The 19,992-nt window shown below is 39.8% G+C and overlaps 3 protein-coding genes and 1 long non-coding RNA gene across 5 annotated transcripts in view; 1 reads left to right on the forward strand and 3 right to left on the reverse strand.

The window, feature by feature from the left end:
• Nucleotides 1–16,148, reverse strand: part of LOC107273810 (dedicator of cytokinesis protein 3) — a 27,543-nt gene extending 11,395 nt beyond the window's left edge. Inside the window, exons 1-4 of one of the 2 annotated variants that reach the window (XM_015752337.2) lie at nt 15,847–16,148; nt 10,971–11,054; nt 10,674–10,867; nt 10,162–10,310 (exon numbers count right to left, since the gene is read on the reverse strand). In XM_015752337.2, coding sequence (XP_015607823.1) covers nt 10,162–10,310; nt 10,674–10,867; nt 10,971–11,054; nt 15,847–15,883 — 464 coding nt within the window. In that variant the 5' untranslated portion in view covers nt 15,884–16,148. The remainder of the gene's footprint in view (nt 1–10,161; nt 10,311–10,673; nt 10,868–10,970; nt 11,055–15,846) is intronic. The other variant, XM_015752338.2, reaches the window with a different exon arrangement.
• LOC112495270 lies at nt 39–1,070 on the reverse strand. The gene is made up of 3 exons (XR_003061651.1): nt 937–1,070; nt 437–566; nt 39–356 (listed from the first exon to the last, which is right to left on the reverse strand). It is a non-coding gene; the product is annotated as an uncharacterized LOC112495270 (long non-coding RNA).
• On the forward strand, nt 1,022–9,760 carry LOC107273821 (innexin inx3). Its single transcript, XM_015752363.2, has 5 exons — nt 1,022–1,176; nt 5,879–6,044; nt 6,501–6,925; nt 7,015–7,410; nt 7,510–9,760. Exons 2-5 carry the CDS (start codon nt 5,882–5,884, stop codon nt 7,714–7,716), a joined length of 1,191 nt encoding a protein of 396 aa, XP_015607849.1. The 5' UTR covers nt 1,022–1,176; nt 5,879–5,881; the 3' UTR covers nt 7,717–9,760.
• A 636-nt stretch (nt 16,149–16,784) lies between the features above and the next one.
• LOC107273817 (dihydrolipoyl dehydrogenase, mitochondrial) lies at nt 16,785–19,624 on the reverse strand. Its single transcript, XM_015752355.2, has 7 exons — nt 19,461–19,624; nt 18,710–18,998; nt 18,224–18,590; nt 17,808–18,152; nt 17,650–17,741; nt 17,258–17,583; nt 16,785–17,170 (listed from the first exon to the last, which is right to left on the reverse strand). The coding sequence occupies exons 1-7, from the start codon at nt 19,500–19,502 to the stop codon at nt 17,105–17,107; spliced, it is 1,527 nt and encodes a 508-aa protein (XP_015607841.1). The 5' UTR covers nt 19,503–19,624; the 3' UTR covers nt 16,785–17,104.
• Between the last annotated feature and the right edge of the window lie 368 nt (nt 19,625–19,992).

A 19,992-nucleotide genomic window follows, 5' to 3' on the forward strand; every position in this document is an offset into this window, starting at 1 on the left:
TTTTTTTTTTTTTTTTTTTTTTTTTTTTTTTTTTTTTTTTTTTTTCCAGTCAGATGAACAAGGCCCCGGCCGGTAGCTCGGAACTATAGCCCTCTCTTTAGCCGTGGGGTTTATGCGGCCCTGGGAGGCAGCTTGAGAAAGGAGGGAGACTGGGCCAGACGGTGTTTTATAGCCTGAAGAAAGCCAACGAAGAAGGGACCGATATTGCCAGTCCTGTGTCTTCCTCGTGGTACCGATAGTCGGCAGAAAATTCTTTGCCGGGACGAAGCATTTCTTAGCCCTGTACCATTATGCCCTTAGGAATGGAGCCAAACGAGTCGTGTACGAATTGCCAAGGGCCCAGAGATGACCAGGGCCTGAAACGAGTCTCTAGGAAGAACAGCTTTAAAGAGCTGAAAGCATGCCTTGGTAGGAAACAGGTTCTCGGCATGGTTACCATGTATTCACCAAACTGAAAACCTTGGCTCGCGGAGATGCATCTTGCTGTAGCCTGAAGAGATGCTGCTGCGGTTCATGGGATACACGATATGATGATTAGGGCGTTGTCGTGACTCACATAGTTTTAACTGTCAAATAGATCATACAGTAATTTGAGACTGAGTATAAATGTCAACAGGACTTACTCATGGGTTTGATGCGAAGCATTTTATTCTATATAGGAATTGGGCTGTAACGGGAATTTCAAATAATACAGGCTGTTGGCAATAAGCTAAATATATAAATTTGTTGCGGATATAATATCTGGTTAATTATGTTGTAGCTAGAACTGCAATTAAGTTATCAAGGGTTAACTATCTCATGATAAACTCAATATAATAGAATGGTAGTTGAACCGTTAGGATTTATTTGGAACATGTAGGAAAGTGAGGTTAGAAATCAGTAAAACCGACAAACTTCAGGGCCCTTGCGAATATTGTATTCAATTATTTGCAGAACCTGGATTTTAGCTGGAGACTGTACACCTGGTGTCCCCCACTTTAGGGAACAATATGGCAGTGGAGGGGCCCGGAACCCCGAGTCAAGTCAGTCGCTCTCCGGGCCCCGTTGACGCGGTACGCGTCCTTTTCAATACGGCTCAACGACGTGAAGTCGTGCGCGATTGTATAGTTTACGCCAGTTTTTGACGACCTCGGTGCGTGCACAATTTACGGAGACGTTGGTTTACGAAGATAATAGGTGAGACGGTTTTTTACGAAATTTGAAATATACACCAGTCACTTTTCGTAACAATTTGCACAGCATTCGGACGCACTGCCCTCACGGAGCAGATTTTGAGAACGCCGTGACGACGCTTCTCATTAGCCAATCAGGAAGCATGTCTCGATATTTCGCTTGTTCGATTGGCGAATATTTTTCATAGTAAAACCAATTCACTACACGACAATAATTATTTACTTTCAATGTATTCCAAAGACTATTTCAATAAATTCAATATAATTTAGAGTACACAGTCGACGAGTACCACAAATATCCTACGAGAATTAATCACCAAACCGCAAGATTATTGTTATTATTCGAATAATAAAATTCAATCTCCAAACAAATTTTCTATTATTGACAGACAATACAAAAATGTTCTCAGTCGGTCAACGACATTGATAATTATGGTAAATCTCGCTCGACTGAATATTTAACAAGGATAAATCCCGGATGGGACTTACTGTTAAATATCGGAAAACCTTCCGGCCAAATGTTAGCGTACGTGTACACAGTTGTATTATTTTATATTAAGCCAGAATGATCAATTTTAATTAAGGTGGATAACGAGTCCAACTCATCAGTTTCGATAAAAGAGCAACAGGTCGTGAAGTGCACTTTTTACAAGACTAAAATGCTTGAGGCAGCGAGTATCGTAATCGCCAGTTGCTAGTGACCAACTGCGGTTAGTCTAACCATTCGATCCGTTATTCCGATGCTGGTTTCGCTCGATCGCTTTTGTGCCAATGGAGAATACTAGAATCAGCAATGCAGCTATTTACGAGTACTACGCTCTGCCATTGTGCATCCGCCTAAATGCTGAATTGAAATGTCAAAAGTTCAATTACTCGAATTCCTGTTCCAGAAGTGAGTGATACAACCTTAAAAAAAATTGAAAACAAAAATGTTCTTTTTCATACTGCATCTGAAAGAGACTCACGCGACCAACGGCCAGTAAAGACAATTTGTTGATTTTGGTCGTCCGTACAATCTATTGAGAAAATATACTCCTCTAGACTGGTTTTAATACCGGAGAAAGCGTACGGAGCCAAAACTTTTTGTCATTACAGTACTCCAACCCTTAAGAGCAAAATGCCCTAGCGTGGTATTCAAGGAAAAACGTCTAACACGTGGGAAAGCTTAGCAGGGCCGTAATTTTCTTAAGGCACTTTTGAACCCCGCTAACCGAAAAAAGAAATACCCTGATTAACAATTAACGTGATATATTGGCAATAAAATATCTAATCAACAAGTTGGTACTACTGGCAGCGGAATTCTTGTGCACAGCAAGCTGTACTATCAACATGGTTACTGATACAAGGAGGCGAGAGCCACAGAGACCATTTAAGAATAATTAATAAATTTAGTTGATCTAGACATTCTCGTAGCCTCTGTATCTCTCTCAGATACTATCTTGCTCGTATAATCCTTCTTCCTCTCACTCGCAAATGCTTTCAAGCGATAAAATTATTTATATCTCACTGCAAAAAGATTTCATAATATTTTTACACGTGCACCAAGTGTACACAAATAAACACTGACATTTGTACTAGAGCAGTACAGTAACATTAACAAAGCATTCTATGACCTACTGGTAGCAAAATTGTTTATATCCCGTATGCGGACCACATGTGTTATTCATACAAAAACTTACGTATGACTCCAATAGTAGCCTTATACTAAAATATATAACCTATACGCAGATAAGACTTGACGTAATACGAAACAAAATCTTGATACTGCGGTTAAACATTCTGTAAAATCATTAAATATAGACATACGCTAAAGCGTACAGTCCAGACTGGACTAGCGGCATAATTCATAAAATATGGCTGATATTCTACACCCATTTCCGCAATCCCTATAACGGGTGACGCATTCACGAACGCGACTCTTGTCGGTATAAAAGGGGTATTCATAGGTCTTCCCAATATATCCTTTCTCCAGGTATCCCCTATAGCGAAGTACATAGTATGAAGCAGACATATTTCCTTTTTGTCTTCCAGAATATTATATTCCCAAGAGAACTGCAGTGTCTGATCCTTTTTTTTTTATGGCTCTTTAGATTAGACCCAGCCGTAGGTGTCTACGTATACTGTATCTAGAGGTCCGTATAGGACCCCCGGGCAAGAGCAAACATACCATAGGTCCATTTCTCGGAACTATAAAAAACAATGACTACAGCTTCCCGTTAAAGGCGTGAGAGTGTGAGTCACCTTTCTCTCCTTCTTGCAAATTGTGTTCGTGAATCACATTTCAAAATTGCTTCTTCCTTTTTTACCATAATTGTACGACACTGCACCAATAATTTCATTCTTATAGTTCGACTAAGGTACTGATTGTATAAAAAATTATATGCAAGCACTATACAGCAGCTACCATTGGTACGCGTAGCAACGTCCTGAATAATCTCCGACAGTTTATCATAAGCAGTCGTATACATGGGAATGAGTTTTACGTCTTGCGACAGCCTTGAAACGGTTTTATAATCGCTCTCAGGGAGTAGTATGCGTCCTGACGATGAAGATAGGACTAGAGATTTTAATAAAACTTCATATATGCTTATTCGACGTGGAGTCTTCGACGTTTGCTGATCCTTAAAAGTATTTTTGAAATGCTTACAGTTTTCAAGTAACTGTATACGTATTGTTAGAGGAGTCGAAGCATTGTCCTTTCACTGGTACGCGGTGCGATAGCATCGGGCAATTCATGGTTGACGTACGGTGTCACACGTGGAAGAATTTTGGTCGTCTTGTATATCGAGTCTCACGATAATACTTTACCATCACCTGGGCAAATAGAGATATTGGTAGAGGTAGAAAAAAAATTTCTTTAAAAAAAATCTCAAATTCAGACAGTCTCCAAGAATTGTTTTAGTGCAGTATATACAGTGTGGATGTGCCGTAGAAGTAGGGACTGTCTGATGGCCTCGGCTACAGGGATTCTCGTTACAATAAAACCCAACCCGATGACTGGTACTTTCTCAACTACGTATCTACGATTATAGAGAGTATATAACCGGTCATCTTACGGTTCCGTTTTTATTTTCTCTTTTGCACGACTCAAGAGAGACAGAGAAAGAGAGAGAGAAGGAAAGATGAAAAAAACCAAGCATTGCACCTTTTCCAAGAAGCTCAGAATATTTAATCCTAAAGGAAGTCCCGAACAAAATCCTGGAATTCTCGACAGGATGTCATGGTCTTGTCATTTAACCAAGTTTTGCGTAACGCATCTGTACATTGGGAAATAAAAACCGAATGAAAAATTATGCAAAAGGCCGGAGTGTTTCAATGCATAAATGACTCTTTGCTCCAAGGCTGCCAATAGTCAAGTACTATTGGCCACGGTAATAGATAACTGTGTAAATGTTACTAGATGAAAAAAAAAAACTGGAAAAATCTCAAGTGTTATGTAAAAGGCAGACTCCAATTGCTCCTGGATTCATTAAACTAGTCCAAACGAATTCCAGCTGCACACGTAACACAACCGGCGTTTCCAGGGCTGAAATTTCATACTGCACAGAGTATGCGTGTCCATATGTATATGTACGTGTCGTATGATTGAAGCTCCTCGTTACGTATCTAGAATAACTGCGAAATTACTCATCTGCATCTCGTTGTGAAATTTTTATCGTATCCGCACGTCTTTTAATCGTCGTTTTTACGATACATTGGATTACGTGAAGAGGGGTCGTAGACACAGGAGTCTACCCTTGTGAGCCAAGAGGTCTCTTTAACGTATTCAAAAGTCCAAGGGGAGACTGCGAGTACGCTGCCATTTTCTTTTGCCTCCATCACGCTGCACGTAACCCTTTGTCACGGCATCAGAATGCAGCCACGATGCAAGGAACATGTCCACTGAACGAGCAACTTGTGTGTGATTGACCCCTTGGGCAACGGCACGCGTCCCGCCTGCCTCACGACTTGTCTCTCAATTAATTAACTAATAAAATTCCAACGACGTAACTGGGACGTCCCTGGGATATTACTGGCTGCGGTTCTTATCGCTTTGGAAGATACGTTGATACATTTTTCTTCCACTGTCTCATTTCTGATTGCACGACGCTTTATGTCCTTTCTGACAAAGTTTTTTGTTTACTTAAAATATATACATTCCAGCATATATATAATATTATATACAATTATACTGTGATGAAATCGCGTCAATGAGCAACTAGCTTAACTGTACAAATATAGTAACGGTTCTTGACCACTTACTTTGTCACTTAGAATCGTCCACGCGCTGTACGTATGGTTAATATGTATGGTATTTCCTGATTCATCCTATACAAAAGTCTCTCTTTGTCCCATGAATGAAGTCACGTGTAAAGGAATATGGGGATCAAGATTAAAAACCATAATACCGGTTTACTCCTTGTGTATGAAAATACTGAGAGTGTTCTTACCAAGTGGTAAAAAAGTTTTAAAGAAAGCGAAAGGATTCCATGCGGAGTGTCATGTTATCTGGAGTCTCTGATAAGCAGTTGAACGGTGACACGTCCATTGTGTCCCCTTTGTGCCAGTGAATGGATAATAATCACAGTTTTCATTTATATCCAGAAGAGCGTTTAAATAATGATTCGATGTAATATCTTGTAAGAGTCGATCAAATCCTTTAAAAACGCATAAATATCCTCTTTTTGATGATGTCCTCTTATCTCTTTATTATTTTATTTTCACAGACAATGGCGGTCTTCGGCTTAGTCTCGGCCGTAGCGGGCTTCGTAAAAGTTCGTTATTTAATAGACAAGGCTATTATCGACAATATGGTCTTCAGAGCTCATTACAGAATCACAGCTGCGATTCTCTTTGCCTGCTGTATCATCGTTACGGCCAACAATCTCATAGGTAAGATTTCTCTTATTCCTTGACTGTATATTGACCTAAGAGATTCGGATCTATCGGCCCAGTCTTTTTGTATATACAGCAAAACTGGTTTATTATTCTTGAAGATATTTAGCATTAGTTTATTTAGCGTTTGTATACGAGAGGATTATCATTCCATGCAGAGTCTAACTTCTGATATTTCACTGACACAGCTGATTATTTCAAACTGCAAACTTGACAAAGAAGAAGAAGTGCCTTTTATCCTTTGAAACTTCTTGACTGAATACGATCAGGATACTGGGAGTGGATAAAAGCTTTTACACGAACGACATCAGCAGTCGAGTAACTCTTGTTACACTGCAAAAGAAAAAGTGTCAATTCTAAATACTTAAACCACCATTAATGGAAGTTCAGACGATGCACTTATTCGTATCGATAGATTTAACTAATTATAGCCTACTTTGATTTTCTTTACAGGCGATCCCATCAATTGCATAGCAGACAATGCTGTTCCTGCACACGTGATAAATACGTTCTGCTGGATAACGTATACGTTCACTCTACCAGATAATATTCACAAGACAGTTGGTACCCAGGTAGCCCATCCTGGTCTAGGTGGTGATGTCGAAAACAAGAGGTATCATTCGTACTACCAGTGGGTACCGTTCATGCTCTTCTTCCAAGGAGTTCTCTTCTACATTCCACACTGGATGTGGAAGCAGTGGGAGGAAGGAAAGATCAGGATGATCACCGACGGAATGCGTGGCGCGTTGATCGATGGCAAACAGGAAAGACGTGCCAGGATGGAGAGGCTGGTCCAGTACATCGTCGAGACGTTACATCTGCACAACAGCTACGCCGCCGGTTATTTCTTCTGCGAGGCGCTGAACTTCATCAATGTCGTAAGTGTCGAGCAATGCTCTGTGCCGACTTAAGTGAACTTGATGATTTGAACTGAGGATGGAAAATATAATTTTACCCTCTGCTTCAGGTTGGAAATATATTCTTCGTTGATACCTTCCTCGGTGGAGCCTTCCTGACCTACGGTACCGACGTGGTCAAATTCAGCAACATGAACCAGGAGCAACGTACTGATCCTATGGTGGAAGTCTTTCCACGCGTGACCAAGTGTACCTTCCACAAATTTGGTTCGTCCGGTACCATCCAGAAGTTGGACGCTCTCTGCATACTGGCCTTGAACATTCTCAATGAAAAGATTTACATATTCCTCTGGTTCTGGTTCATCATCCTGGCCGTACTCTCTGGTCTGGCACTTCTGTATAGTATGGCCGTGGTGCTGTTGCCAAGCACACGAGAAACCATCCTCAAGAAGCGCTTCAAGTTTGGCACTCCAGCCGGTGTTAATGCTCTTATAAGAAAAACTCAGGTAGGCCACAGAGATGATGCTTGCTTTGTACAAGCACTTATCAAATTAGGATCCAATTAGCATCTGCATGCTAAACGTATGTGATCATTTTGATTCCAGGTAGGAGACTTTCTCTTGATCCATTTGTTGGGACAAAATATGAACATGCTGGTGTTCAACGAGGTTCTCGACGAGCTCTGCCGTCGACTTCATGTCGGTTCTAGTAGCGGAGCATCACCGGCATCGGTACCGTCGGCTCCCAGCACCCTAGAGATGTCTCCGATTTACCCAGAGATTGAGAAGTATGCCAAGGACACCGAAATTTAATACTTTGTGATAATACCGAGCTAAGTAACGCCGAGAACGCGTGCAACACTGTGAGATCAATCGGGAGAGAGAAAGAGAGAGAGAGAGAGAGAGAGAGAGAGAGAGAGAGAGAGAGAGAACTAGAAAGATTTAGCGCAGTCGACAGAGTCACCCTTAATAAATTTGCATAGCTCTATTTAAACGTAGTAAAAATCTCATGTCAACTGAAACCTGACGTAAATTATCACCTAGAATAGAAGAAAATAAATTGCAAATAGAATCGATTACAAATTAGACAGATAACGCTGAACGACTTTATTACCATGAATACCGATTCTCAAGCACCGGCACAAAGTCTTCCATACGGAGCAATGTAATAATAATACTGAGAAAGACAAAACACTCGCCATACGTCACCATCAGTAATCGGTATCGATAAAAGAAAAGCTACTTGGAAATATTGTGTATCAATTAACATTACATCACTCGCGACATTCCGCACCCTATGCACCTAGTGTATACGAAAAATTCGGTCGATAGTGACATGTATATATAAATATACATATATAGAAAGTGCATCGTCCAAATATTTATCAATAATTACGCAAGGATGCACCAAGTACACAAGATCGTATTTGAATGGTGATCGAGCATGAGTCAAAACCGCGATGAAACGTTTATAGGAATATCATCACACCTAAGGAATGTGCCAAATAGCATGATAGTAGTAGTAGATTGTACAGTCTCGACGAGCTTAGTCTTTCTCTTTCTCCTCCTCGACGAAGATCATCAAAGGTCCATGCACATTAGCACGTAATCGTCTCGCTCTATTTACGCCATTGATTAATAGGTGAATTTACTTTTCCTATAAATCTATATCCAATATGTCGCACCAGTGGCTCTTCCGACGCTCGATCGACGATTGGACTTTGCAATGTTTAAGCGCATTACCAATCGATTAACACAGGCCGCGAGAATCGTCCAGGAGTCTGTTATACATATGGATCATTCTCAACCGGTACTTTTGTGTAATCATTGTTAAAAAACATTATCGCAGCACCATTAAGCTCTAATTTAGCGAGTCCTCCGTAGCTCAGAGCGCATTCCGTCCAGGATTCCTTGCCGAAGAGATACAATTTTGACATCTGCCCCTCGTACGAGTAACAAGTACTTTCACGGTCCTCCTTAAAGCACAATCGTCATACGCAAAAATGAGGTTGTAGTGAAGTGACAACATGCTCAAATTACATTGTGACTATCGGTACGTTATGCAGTACAAGTGCCTGAGAAAAGATCATCAAAAAATTCTACCATCATTCACAAATCATGATTCATAAATGTTTGGCATCGTACATAGTATATTTCTTCCAGATCATTTCGTAAGATCTCTTCTCATAGACATCTGGATCTGATGTGCCATTGTCGTTCGTCGTCATCATCATCGTTCATCAATTCATTCGTTAGAGGATAATTTTCATAGCAGAGCAACGATCGACAAGGAATGGCGTCGTTCGTTCGAGCCGAGACGCTATGTGGGACCAAGGTATTCCCAAAGTGTCTTGGTAAGGCTATTCCTCGTAGCCGGTCCCAGTTGCCCAAGAAATCAATTACCCTGGACATATTCGGGTACTGAATTCGCGTTGCATCGTTTGTAAGACAAAACGCACCAACTGAGATATAGCTTGTAAGCGTTTTAACGTCTGCGGAGAGAAGAAGTTCTGTGAGTGTTTTTTTTTTTCTTTTACTTATACTTCCTTCCTTCCTTTCAATTGTTGCGTGACAGTTCACGTGGATCGGTTAACTCGTTAGACCCATTAACAATACGTTCTTAATATGCCTTTGGTTCTTGAACTTCTTTTTTTGCCTACGAGAAACTTCGACGCTGCTCTTATCAAGTATTAACCGACAATATAGATTAAGACTTTGCAACTATTTGCATAATACCCTAGACGCTGATAATAGATTATAAATATATATATATATATATATATATATATGCATAGATATATATAAATAATATACTAGAGTCCTGTTTTGAGTGATAACGTAAGGTAATCAGTTAGAGAAAAAAAACAAGCAGATCAAATAGGTATTAAAAAGTAGTTGTCTCTATATTGATATGCCTTTAGTAGTATAAAGACATAATTAGCCTAAGATCGTTTTGCGAGTAACGAAGAGATATATGCTCACTCTGCAGGGAAGCGCAGACAAAGTGAGAAGAAGACTGCGAATTCGAGCAACGTCCTAAAGTTAATTGTCGAACGTATATTAAAGACAGTTTTAAAAAACAAAATAGCTATTAAATAAAGGAATTCTTGTATGCAAAAAGGACTTTCCTCTCATTGCACCCCATTGTCCTTTATCTGTCTTATACAGATACTATTTGACTGTCGATTTGATAGAAAACGTAGGAAAAAAAGGTAGGTAAAGAAATACGTAAAACAGAATCTATGGTCTTGGACTTACCGATTGCCCCAGTCTACCTTGTTGATAATCCGTAGTTTGAGCTCGCGCGTCTGATCCGTCGTGAGAGTGCCGGCCAAAAGTTGCCGTCGCCATTCCAATAATTCGCGCATCACCTTTCTCAGTGTGTTGAACTTGTATATCTCCCTCTCCTGCAAAGACACGCAACATTTCGTACTGTAGAGGCAAGCTTGCAAATTGAATTTGGCAGTGGGACGTGCTGAAGGAAAAAATTCTCTATGGCATAAAAGCCTCGTTCGCTCGAATTCATTGAGCCGGGAATAAAGCGGATGGATCTAGGAGACAGCTACATTCGAAGAAAAGATCAATGTTACAGGATATCGTGTACTCGCCAGAACTACATGAAACTTCAAATAGTTTAGTATAGTCATAAACAAAAAGCAAGAGATACGCTATGGACAAGTGGATGCATAAAAAGAAAAAAAAAAAAAAAAAAAACTAGGATAATTATATAAAAAGTCCAGGGTGTAATCTGGAAACTTTTAAAAACTCACCATGTAGAGCCTCTTCCAGATGCTACCCCATTCCCGTAGGACCAGGGTGACTTCACGTACCACGGGATCTTCCAAGGGTATAACGGACTCGAAGAGACCTTCATTGTCGATCTTACATTTCTTCAAGTGTATATAGGAACTCGGAAAAATTCCCTTGACCGCACGATTCTTCGTTGAGAATCCACGATACCAGCCTACAAAAAAAAAATATATGACAATGACAAGACTCACGAATTATTTATAATCCTCGAGTATCGCTGCACATACGAGATCAGGGTTAACCGATCGGTTCCTTACCAGCGCACTCTTCGAGAATCTGCACTGTCTCGCCGATCTCCAAGGGAAGTCCATATCGCGTGTCGCCGCGCCAGTTGTACAGCGCTGCGAAAGAAAAATAACAATATTAGCACTTTAAATAATAAATAAAACTTTAATTATCGAATAGAGTGCATGCGAGAGAAGCTAGTAACATCGATACGCCTGATTCGAGAAGTCAATACAAACTGGGAGGATGTAATTTGAAATAAGAAATTTCTCCATCTACTGCGCCCCCTACTATATCAATGGTTTTCTTATTCCAATTTTACCTCACAGATGGCATCACTTGAGCCAATATATCAGCAGTCAGCAGTGACACTGCTCGCTTATAGAAGCTACTAACAATGCATCCGCCTCCTTCTACTGGCTGACATTTGTCGTTTGCTCTCAATAGTCTCTACCCTGGTATAACACACTGGATAGACCGGAGCAGAACCTGCCGCAACTATCGATACGTTTGTAGGTTAACGATACACGGAGATAAGGCTTGAACTAGACATCAGTCAGTCAATAAGGAACATCGTGCCAAAGAAGTGTCACAATAGCCACACGAAAAAAGGGTTTGATCGAAAAAGTCAAGCCTGTTGAAATAAAATGCATAGTCTGCCGGACATAGTTAAATTCCCAAAAAAATTCCTAGACAATCACTGTTACCCAAAATCACAAAACAAAATTATCGAAAAATGTATCGTCTATAAAAAAATAAAAAACGAGGATATATATCGGCTATCAATTTTTCAGGAGCTCACAGAGACACCCGATAAGAACGCTTACCGGATACGCGTGACAATGCGCGTATGATACGAGTTTCCGGTCTCCGCCAGAGGAGACAGACACGAGATGCATCTCAATGAGCATTATACACTCGTCGCTAGATACTCGCTTGCTACTCCACATCCTGCCTGGTAGCCGCTCAGGCCACTCAGAGAAGCAGAAAGAGTGCCGCCCCGGTACGCGGATTGCCTACCAATAGCAAGAATTCCAAAAGAGACAAAATTTCAGTTGGTTCGCCTGATTCAGGATTCTCCGCGCAAACTTCTAATTCCCATTCCCAGCCTCGGTCATCCCGTTACTTCGTCCCACGAGTGTACAGTGAAGGATTGGTACATCCTAAAAACAACGTACCCACTACAAGTCTATCACACAGTGAAAATCCGTCAGTCAGCACAATACCCGACTGTGCTAGGTGGGTGATTTAAATACGGCAGCCACCGACGAGTGAAGGACGCATCGGATATCACGCAAGTGTCATCGATTCCGGCTGACGTTGTTAAACTAAAGTGCCAAGACTCTTTGAAAAGCTCAAGTAATCCCGTCATTCCGATTTACATTATTTCCTCTTTCGCGTATTTCCTCTTTGTATTTCTCTCTGTCTGGCTCCTACTTACGTTTCACGCGTCTTAACAAGCCGGAGTTTCAGTCCTCTTGTCGAATAACCGACGGCAATTTCTACTCAGACACGCGATAGAGAATGCTCTCACTTTTACTACAGCGAAAACGCTTCCCGACGAGTTTCCTAGCTTTTCCCGGGAATTAAATCAATAACTCCCCTTTCCGTATGAAGCATTCGTGAAGGGAGAGTCAGGGAACCCAGCCGAGAGACTCTCCCTTTTCCTTTTCCCTTTTTCCCTTTTCTACCTCACTCTTTCTCACTCTCACTCTCTCCCTCTTTCTCCATAGCAGCAATGCCATACTTCTCTTATTCTCTCTACGCGTTACGTGCATCAAGTTGGGGAGTTGACAAGGGTGGGTTGAACGGACGGGGTCTTAATGCGCGGGGGGGAGGGGAGAGAAGGGCGCACAGGCGGTTCGAACGAGCCAACTAGACGTAAACAAAGCTACCCGAAATCGTCGCAAATGTTATGCCTCGGTACAAGGTTCCTTATCGATCTCCGACACGGTGAGCGTGTCCTGAAATAAGAGCATTCTTGACGTGGACTGCGTTACTGATTAAAAGGTACACACAACGTTCAAAATGCCTACTGCAGTTACGTAGTAAAATACAGCTTATCGTAAGGAGTCCTGAAGACGAGACTTCAAGTATATATACATATGCTGACTGCTGACTGGTATTTGCTCGATTACAAATAAGTTCAAGTAGCGTTCGTGAAGTCTGACGAATTATTTCGGTATTGTCGATAGTAATATATAAATACAATACTGAAATTCTTTGCTAAGCGATGCGGCACTCCTGACCTTTCTTAGCACTTAAACCGGCGATAAGCTTAAACTTTTCGAAATCGGTTACGGTTATCGGTTTGGCGACGTGCCAATCGCTCCTTGCCCTGTTCCTGGCGGGGATTGAAAATGGAGCACGTAGAGTCTACAGTGGCTCAATGTATACTGGAAAAAGAAACTTGACGTGTAACGTATCCCTTTCCAATAAGCGACCTCTGACAGATCGGTATCATCGTTATTTTCAGTATGTTTTCATATGTGACCGAAACCCCTCTATTCTGAGATATTCCATTCAAATGAACTGTGATCGATTATATTTTTCGTGAAAATCGTACTGAATTTTTCCACTAATAATTCTGTCATACAGAAGTTCACGAGTTCTTTGCAATTGACGCCAATGAATAAATTGCGTAAAATTTATACAATTATCTTAACCTTTTCCCTTTTTTAAAACCAACCACGATTTTATTTATACGCAACTACAGCCATGCTTGTCCCTCTCCTTTAAATGTCTGGTATATGTATATACACTTTCGCATCTGCTGTAAAGTGCAAGAGAGAGAGGGAAAAGTGAAACATAAACCGATTCGTCCAATAAATACACAGCTGAGTTCGCAAACCCCGAGCGTCGCACAGTTTCTGCTCTCGAAATAGTAGCCAGTCGTACAAAATAAATGCGTATTGCGACGTTCGCGTAGAATCGTGTTCCTGACCAAACCAGAGTTAGGATACGCATTGGTCCTCCCCGTTGAGTAAAGCGACGCGTCAATTCTCGTTCCCCACGCGTCGTCCGCAGCGAGTGCGACGGTTAGGATGAGCGAACCCGAAACTTGACAAGAGGACGTAGAGAAAGAATCCCCTCGCACGGGGAACCATTAAATACGACTCAGACATAACAATTTATCAGAAGCAAAATATTTTTTACATTTTTCATCCTTTTCCTAATGAGTGTAAAACGTCGTATATCCCGTATAATAATAGTAATAATTGCAAGTAACTGCAACTTAAATTTATATAAATCTACAAATATCTGAAAATCTAGCGACGGCATATTCAAGTCTAATTTTCAAGAATTTTCTCGTCAAACAGATTGACAAGTGTATCGATTAGATACCATTAGGAAATAAAATAATTCTAGAGAAAATATAATGCTGTGGCATGACACGGTTAAACGTGTAATTATCACATCCCGTGGCACATAATCGATAAACAGTAGAAAATGTTGAAAATGCGTGATTGCGTGCGGGAGCGTTACGAATACGCGTCCTTGATTATGGAGAGTGAATCTCTTTTTTTTTACTTTCAACTTACTAATTCTATTCGTGTCAAGATCGTTAAGTCTGACGGTTTTCTGTAACGGAGCACGTGTCACTTTTTGTATTTGTAAAATGAAAATAAGAAAATAAACATCAAGAGTTAGAGGGTTCTGCACAAACCTAGTAATTTTTCAGTAGTTTTGAGGAGGTTCCGAATAATAGTGAATAGCTGACGCCATCTATATGGCGGTCTTTTCAAATTATATTTATATTTTATAATTGATACACTTCTTTGAGCTTGATCCGTGAACTGAAGTTTTATTCATTAACTATTCTTATTAGGGAGCTCAAGATTTCTTTACTTGCCGTTTAGTTCCTCGTGAATGGACGTACCATGTTTACTCTAAGCTTTTGGTTAATTCATTAATGAAGAGGCGCACTGAATGATGAGGGAGAGTTATACGTTTACACAAGTTTCCTTTGAAAATATCTCATAGTTCATAAACTACGTACGATCTGTCCCTGGGATTAAAAAGAATATTCAATCAGATCCAATTAAACAAATTCCTCCAAAAGAGTTACTCCGTTAGTTAAAATGTGTGTAAACATTTCTTTGACAATAGAAGTACATGAATACAAATGTTCAATCGCATATTTGAGACTTAAAAAAATATATTCTAAAAAGACTGTACCCTCGTTCCCGGGAGAGGATCCGAATTTCACTGCCAGTACCACGAATATCATCGTGTCGCTGTTTACCTATGAAATTGAGTGAGACACAACCATGCTCCTAGTACTGACACTGAATTTCGAAACGCACTCCCAGTTAACAATAGAAGTGAAAAAGAACATCGAATTGAAAAGAACCTTGTAGCAGGAACTTGGAAAAAAAACAATTGGTAACACCGAGTTTTCGTTCCAGCCACTCATCAGAACGTAAGAAATGTTAAATAAATTAAGAGAAGGAGAATTCAAGGAAAAATTCAAATCCCATCATGACAGTCATCAGCTGGTTGTTATACAGAATGGATTAGCGAGCAGCTAATTGCAATTCAGCTTGAAGCTATCTCACCATATAGAGTCCAATCCTTAACTACTTGTAGACGATCAATGCATGAATGGGCTTCACGTATCTCCATCGTGAAAGATAATTCCTCTCGGAGTAAACTGATGATGAAACGAGCATTGCTACAGAGTGTTGGGTTGTCTGGTAAAATCATCAAGTGAATGAGGATCGCGATATGTTATAACACCACGACAAATGCTGTAGAGAATCTATTCTGCCGAATGCATACCGCTGTTCCAATGAACGATGCAGATATAAAAGGTGACGAGAAAATCTGAGTAAACCAAAGGGAACATTTTGACAGTTCCTTCGAGAGGCTTGTCGCCGATGAATTCTAATAATTATTCCTACTCACCGACGCCGTACTTGGTAGTCTTCGTTGTCGTCCACATGATACATATATAAGCCACTCACGATGTTACTACATTCTGATCCGAATCAACTGTGTTCACTGCTATCACGAGAAATTCGAAAACACAAACATTGGGTGTGTTGCTGCACAAGTGCCACTCCGGCTGTCCGTGTTGCCGATATGCGACATACAACTGATGGTGGCAGCACCGGCAATTATGGACCTTAAACCGGTCACGTGGTACATTTAAAATACCCAGAATGCCTCCAATTATATATCTTTCTCTCTCGCACCTTCTGGAATTAAAGAAAGATCGATTGTCGCGGTAATATTTTATCCTTTGCTCAAACAATTCAATTGGTTTGTGTCCCGACACTCTTAACATTGAGATGTCCGCAAAGAGATTAATTAAACCATTTTGTAAAAGTTATATATTTCTGAAGAATCGTGTGACTCTATTTTTATTGGACATGACGCAAATGAATAATTGAATTTAGACTTGTGACGCCGCTGGCACCACCTATGAATTGCTTTTTGAGGTAATAATTTTGAAATTTTAATTTCATTTTTTAGAAGTTATCCATTACGGTGAGGAATGTGGCTGCTTATATGGGATGATTCAAATTGGTGTAAACACAAATCAATTAAAAAAGAAAAAAAATGAAGAATATTTGGATAACCCTTATTAATTTTGATAAACTGTTCTATTATTAATTGTGTTTATAATTTTATACGTCACCTATATTATTCAATTGAATGTTTCCTTGATTCAATTCAATAAGAATGTTGCAATACTTGTCAAGGCTTTTACAATACTCAACTGTCAAGAGAAAATGTGTTACTTATTTGACATTATCATTATCGCTTAATTTACATGCAGGTCAATACGATTTTTCACATAGTAACTGAATTTCTATCGCGCTAAATAAAAATGACAAATCTGCGGACAGAATAGAGCGACCAGATGCCCGCAAAGGCGAAATAGGTTTTCATTTTATTTGTAATAAATACAATAATGTTTATAAGATAATGGTACACTTATTAAAAACGAAACTTCTCACGAAATAAGTTTCGAGTTCTTATTTACAGCAGATATTTCGATAGCGTCAAAATGACAGTGCAATGGTATTTCTTTACGAAGTGCGGCGCCTTGTATATTTTTCATCTCCTTAGATGTCAGGACGCAAACTAGAGGATGTCTACGATGCGTTTCTTTTCTTGTTTTTTTTTTTCGTAGTCATTTATAATGAACTCCTAAATTTTAGAAATTGATTGGCTTTCCGAAATAGGCGGCGAGGTGAGCTTCTCTCAGTGCTTCGGAACATGTCTGTAATTGCCGAATGGAGATTTAATAAATTAATATTTAGATATTAAGTCATTTTTTCGAGAATACCTTGAATGTTCATTTACTTACCGGGTGAGCGTGGCATACCCGCGCAACATCCTCGGCACTAGCACCATACTCCATAGCGAGTACTGCTTCATTGATAAGTTCTCCGGCAGCTGGTCCAATCAAATGAACACCCAGAATTTTATCTGTATTTTTATCAGCTAAGACCTTGGCGAATCCGTCAGTGTCGAGATTCGTCTTCGCTCTGGAGTTGGCCAGGAAGGGGAATTTGCCGACCTTGTAATCGACACCCTCTTTCTTAAGATCCTCCTCGGATTTACCAACCCAGCCAACCTCAGGGTGCGTGTAGACTACGCTGGGTACACAGTTGTAGTCAATGTGAACAGCACCTTCATTTAAATTGTAATGTAATTGTGAGTTTAACTATTGTATCACAGAGGTAAGATTTTATTTACCTCCAGCAATACCCTCGACGGTGATGATTCCCTCGTCCTCGGCTTTGTGTGCTAGCATGGGGCCATGAATACAATCGCCAATTGCGTAGATACTGATGGGATTTGTAGTTATTGTTAATATCATTGATAAATCATCTAATCTGAAATGATATACTCACTTGGGGATGACTGTCTGGAATCTGTTATTTACTGGAATTCTTCCCTTCTCGTCTCTCTCAATTCCCAAATCTTCGAGGCCCAAGTTCTTCGTGTATGGCCTCCTACCAACGCAAACCAGAAGAACATCGCAACCGAGAGTCTCTTTCTTGCTGGGATCTTTAGCATCCTCGATGGATACCTGTACCTCACCACCGCTCTTTGTAGCGGCTGTTACTTTTGTTCCTAGTTTAAAGTTGAGACCCTGCTTGTTCAAGATCTTTTGAAGAGCCTTGCTAACTTCAGCATCCATACCAGCACCACCGATGGAACCCATGAACTCAATAGCTGTTACTTCCGAGCCCAACCTTTGCAAATGCTTGGATTATCCTTGCAGTTCTTTCTTGGAATTTTAATTTTCTTGAAGGAGGAATATTACCTTTGCCATACTGAGCCCAATTCCAGACCGATAACACCAGCACCAATAACAATTAGCCTCTTTGGAACAGGGTTCAGCGAAAGAGCTCCGGTTGAAGACACTATCTGTTTCTCATCTACTTCGATTCCTGGGAATGGCGTTACTTCGCTGCCTGTTGCGATTAAGATGTTTTTAGTGTTGATTGTCGTGTCCACGGAACCACTGGGTGTCAGGGCGCTCACTTGGTTCTTGCCTGTGATCTTGCCATGCCCTTTAACCCATTCGACCTTATTTTTCTTGAAAAGACCAGCAATTCCACTTGTCAAAGACTTCACAACATTGGATTTCTGTTCGAGAAGTTTGTTCAAATCTAGTTGAACATTTTGAACTAAAACAATGAAAAAAAAATCGTTATTGTATAATTTTCAATTAACTGCATGGATTTTTATAAAATGTTATTATTTGTATATATGAATTATTTTATGTATATCCAATCATTCCACATACCTATGATTCCACGGTTTTTTAAATCTTCACCGTGAGCCATATGATAATAATGTGAATTATTCAACAACGACTTTGATGGAATGCATCCAACATTTAAGCAGGTTCCACCCAGTGTTGGATCCTTTTCAACACAAACAGTTTTCATTCCCAACTGTGCAGCTTTTATCGCAGCGACATAGCCTCCAGGACCTGAACCGATGACAACCAAATCTGCATCTAGAGTGCTGGCATATCTTCGCTGCTGAGCAGCAGAGAGTACTGGACTGACAACTCGTTTGATGCATACCGGCTGACAAAAAATTATAAAATACAATAAATAATGAAATAAAATAAAATATCAATTAAATTATGTATCTCAACTCTTTTCATTAAAATATAATGTACCATCATCAATAAAAAATGTAACATAGTATATAACAATCAATTAAAAACCGTTTAATTCCGGAACTCAAATTTAGCAAGTGACATAACACGTATGGATGATTATTCCCAAAATTTACTTTGGTCTTCTTCACAATACTGATACAATGATATCAACTGTTACATAAAATAAAGTAAAATATAAATATTAGCATGAATAATTTATAAAGAAAAAGTGATACTTTCTGTAACTTTTACGAGATGTTAACGAAAAATTCAGTTGCCCTTCAACGGCCTTAGAAGGAGACCCACAATTTGGCCAATATCACATGGCATGATCACTGAATTTAATGATAATCATCTAGAATACCTAAATTATCATTTAACTTACTCTCACAGATGCGGTCATCAAACTCCAAAGGTTAGCTTGCATCCTGCCTTTAAAAATTTCTTGCAGTCCTTGATAATAAGAGGGGTTAGAGAAGAAAAGGACCCGAGGTGCCTATGACCTGAATGTCACAGATTATCAAGTCTCGTGCGCGAGATCCGGTTATTCGAGATTTCAAGAGAGACTTACTTCTCGCAGAAGAAATTTTTTACCGCACGATGGCGCCAGCATACCACTTTAAGATATCTTCCTGAAATCAATTTGTAAACCATAAACATTATATTATAATTATAATTACTCGCAAAAACGCAATACATACTTCACAGAAACCATTAATCCACTTTAGACAATATAATAGTAATTAACAAGATGCCATTAAAAGTATCGAAGGGTAATAGAAATTCTTTTTATAAAAACTTTAATTGTATGAAAATATACAGGATACTCCATTTCTAGTGACCTGCAAAGACTTCCGTTTTTGCGGAAATTCAGAGACGAAACATTTATTCCAAAATACAATATTTTCAAAACAATT

Source organism: Cephus cinctus, unplaced genomic scaffold (genome assembly GCF_000341935.2).
Source record: "Cephus cinctus unplaced genomic scaffold, Ccin1 Ccin1_scaffold1847, whole genome shotgun sequence".
Taxonomy (NCBI): domain Eukaryota; kingdom Metazoa; phylum Arthropoda; class Insecta; order Hymenoptera; family Cephidae; genus Cephus; species Cephus cinctus.

Coding starts and splice junctions, on each gene's coding strand:
- LOC107273821 (XM_015752363.2), top strand. CDS start 5,882: ATGGCGGTCTTCGGCTTAGTCTCGGCCGTAGCGGGCTTCGTAAAAGTT. Junction 6,045..6,500: donor TACGGCCAACAATCTCATAG/GTAAGATTTCTC, acceptor TTTTCTTTACAG/GCGATCCCATCAATTGCATA. Junction 6,926..7,014: donor CGCTGAACTTCATCAATGTC/GTAAGTGTCGAG, acceptor CCTCTGCTTCAG/GTTGGAAATATATTCTTCGT.
- LOC107273817 (XM_015752355.2), bottom strand. CDS start 19,502: ATGCAAGCTAACCTTTGGAGTTTGATGACCGCATCTGTGAGA. Junction 18,591..18,709: donor AAAAAACCGTGGAATCATAG/GTATGTGGAATG, acceptor TCATTGTTTTAG/TTCAAAATGTTCAACTAGAT. Junction 17,584..17,649: donor CGTCGAGGGTATTGCTGGAG/GTAAATAAAATC, acceptor ATTTAAATGAAG/GTGCTGTTCACATTGACTAC.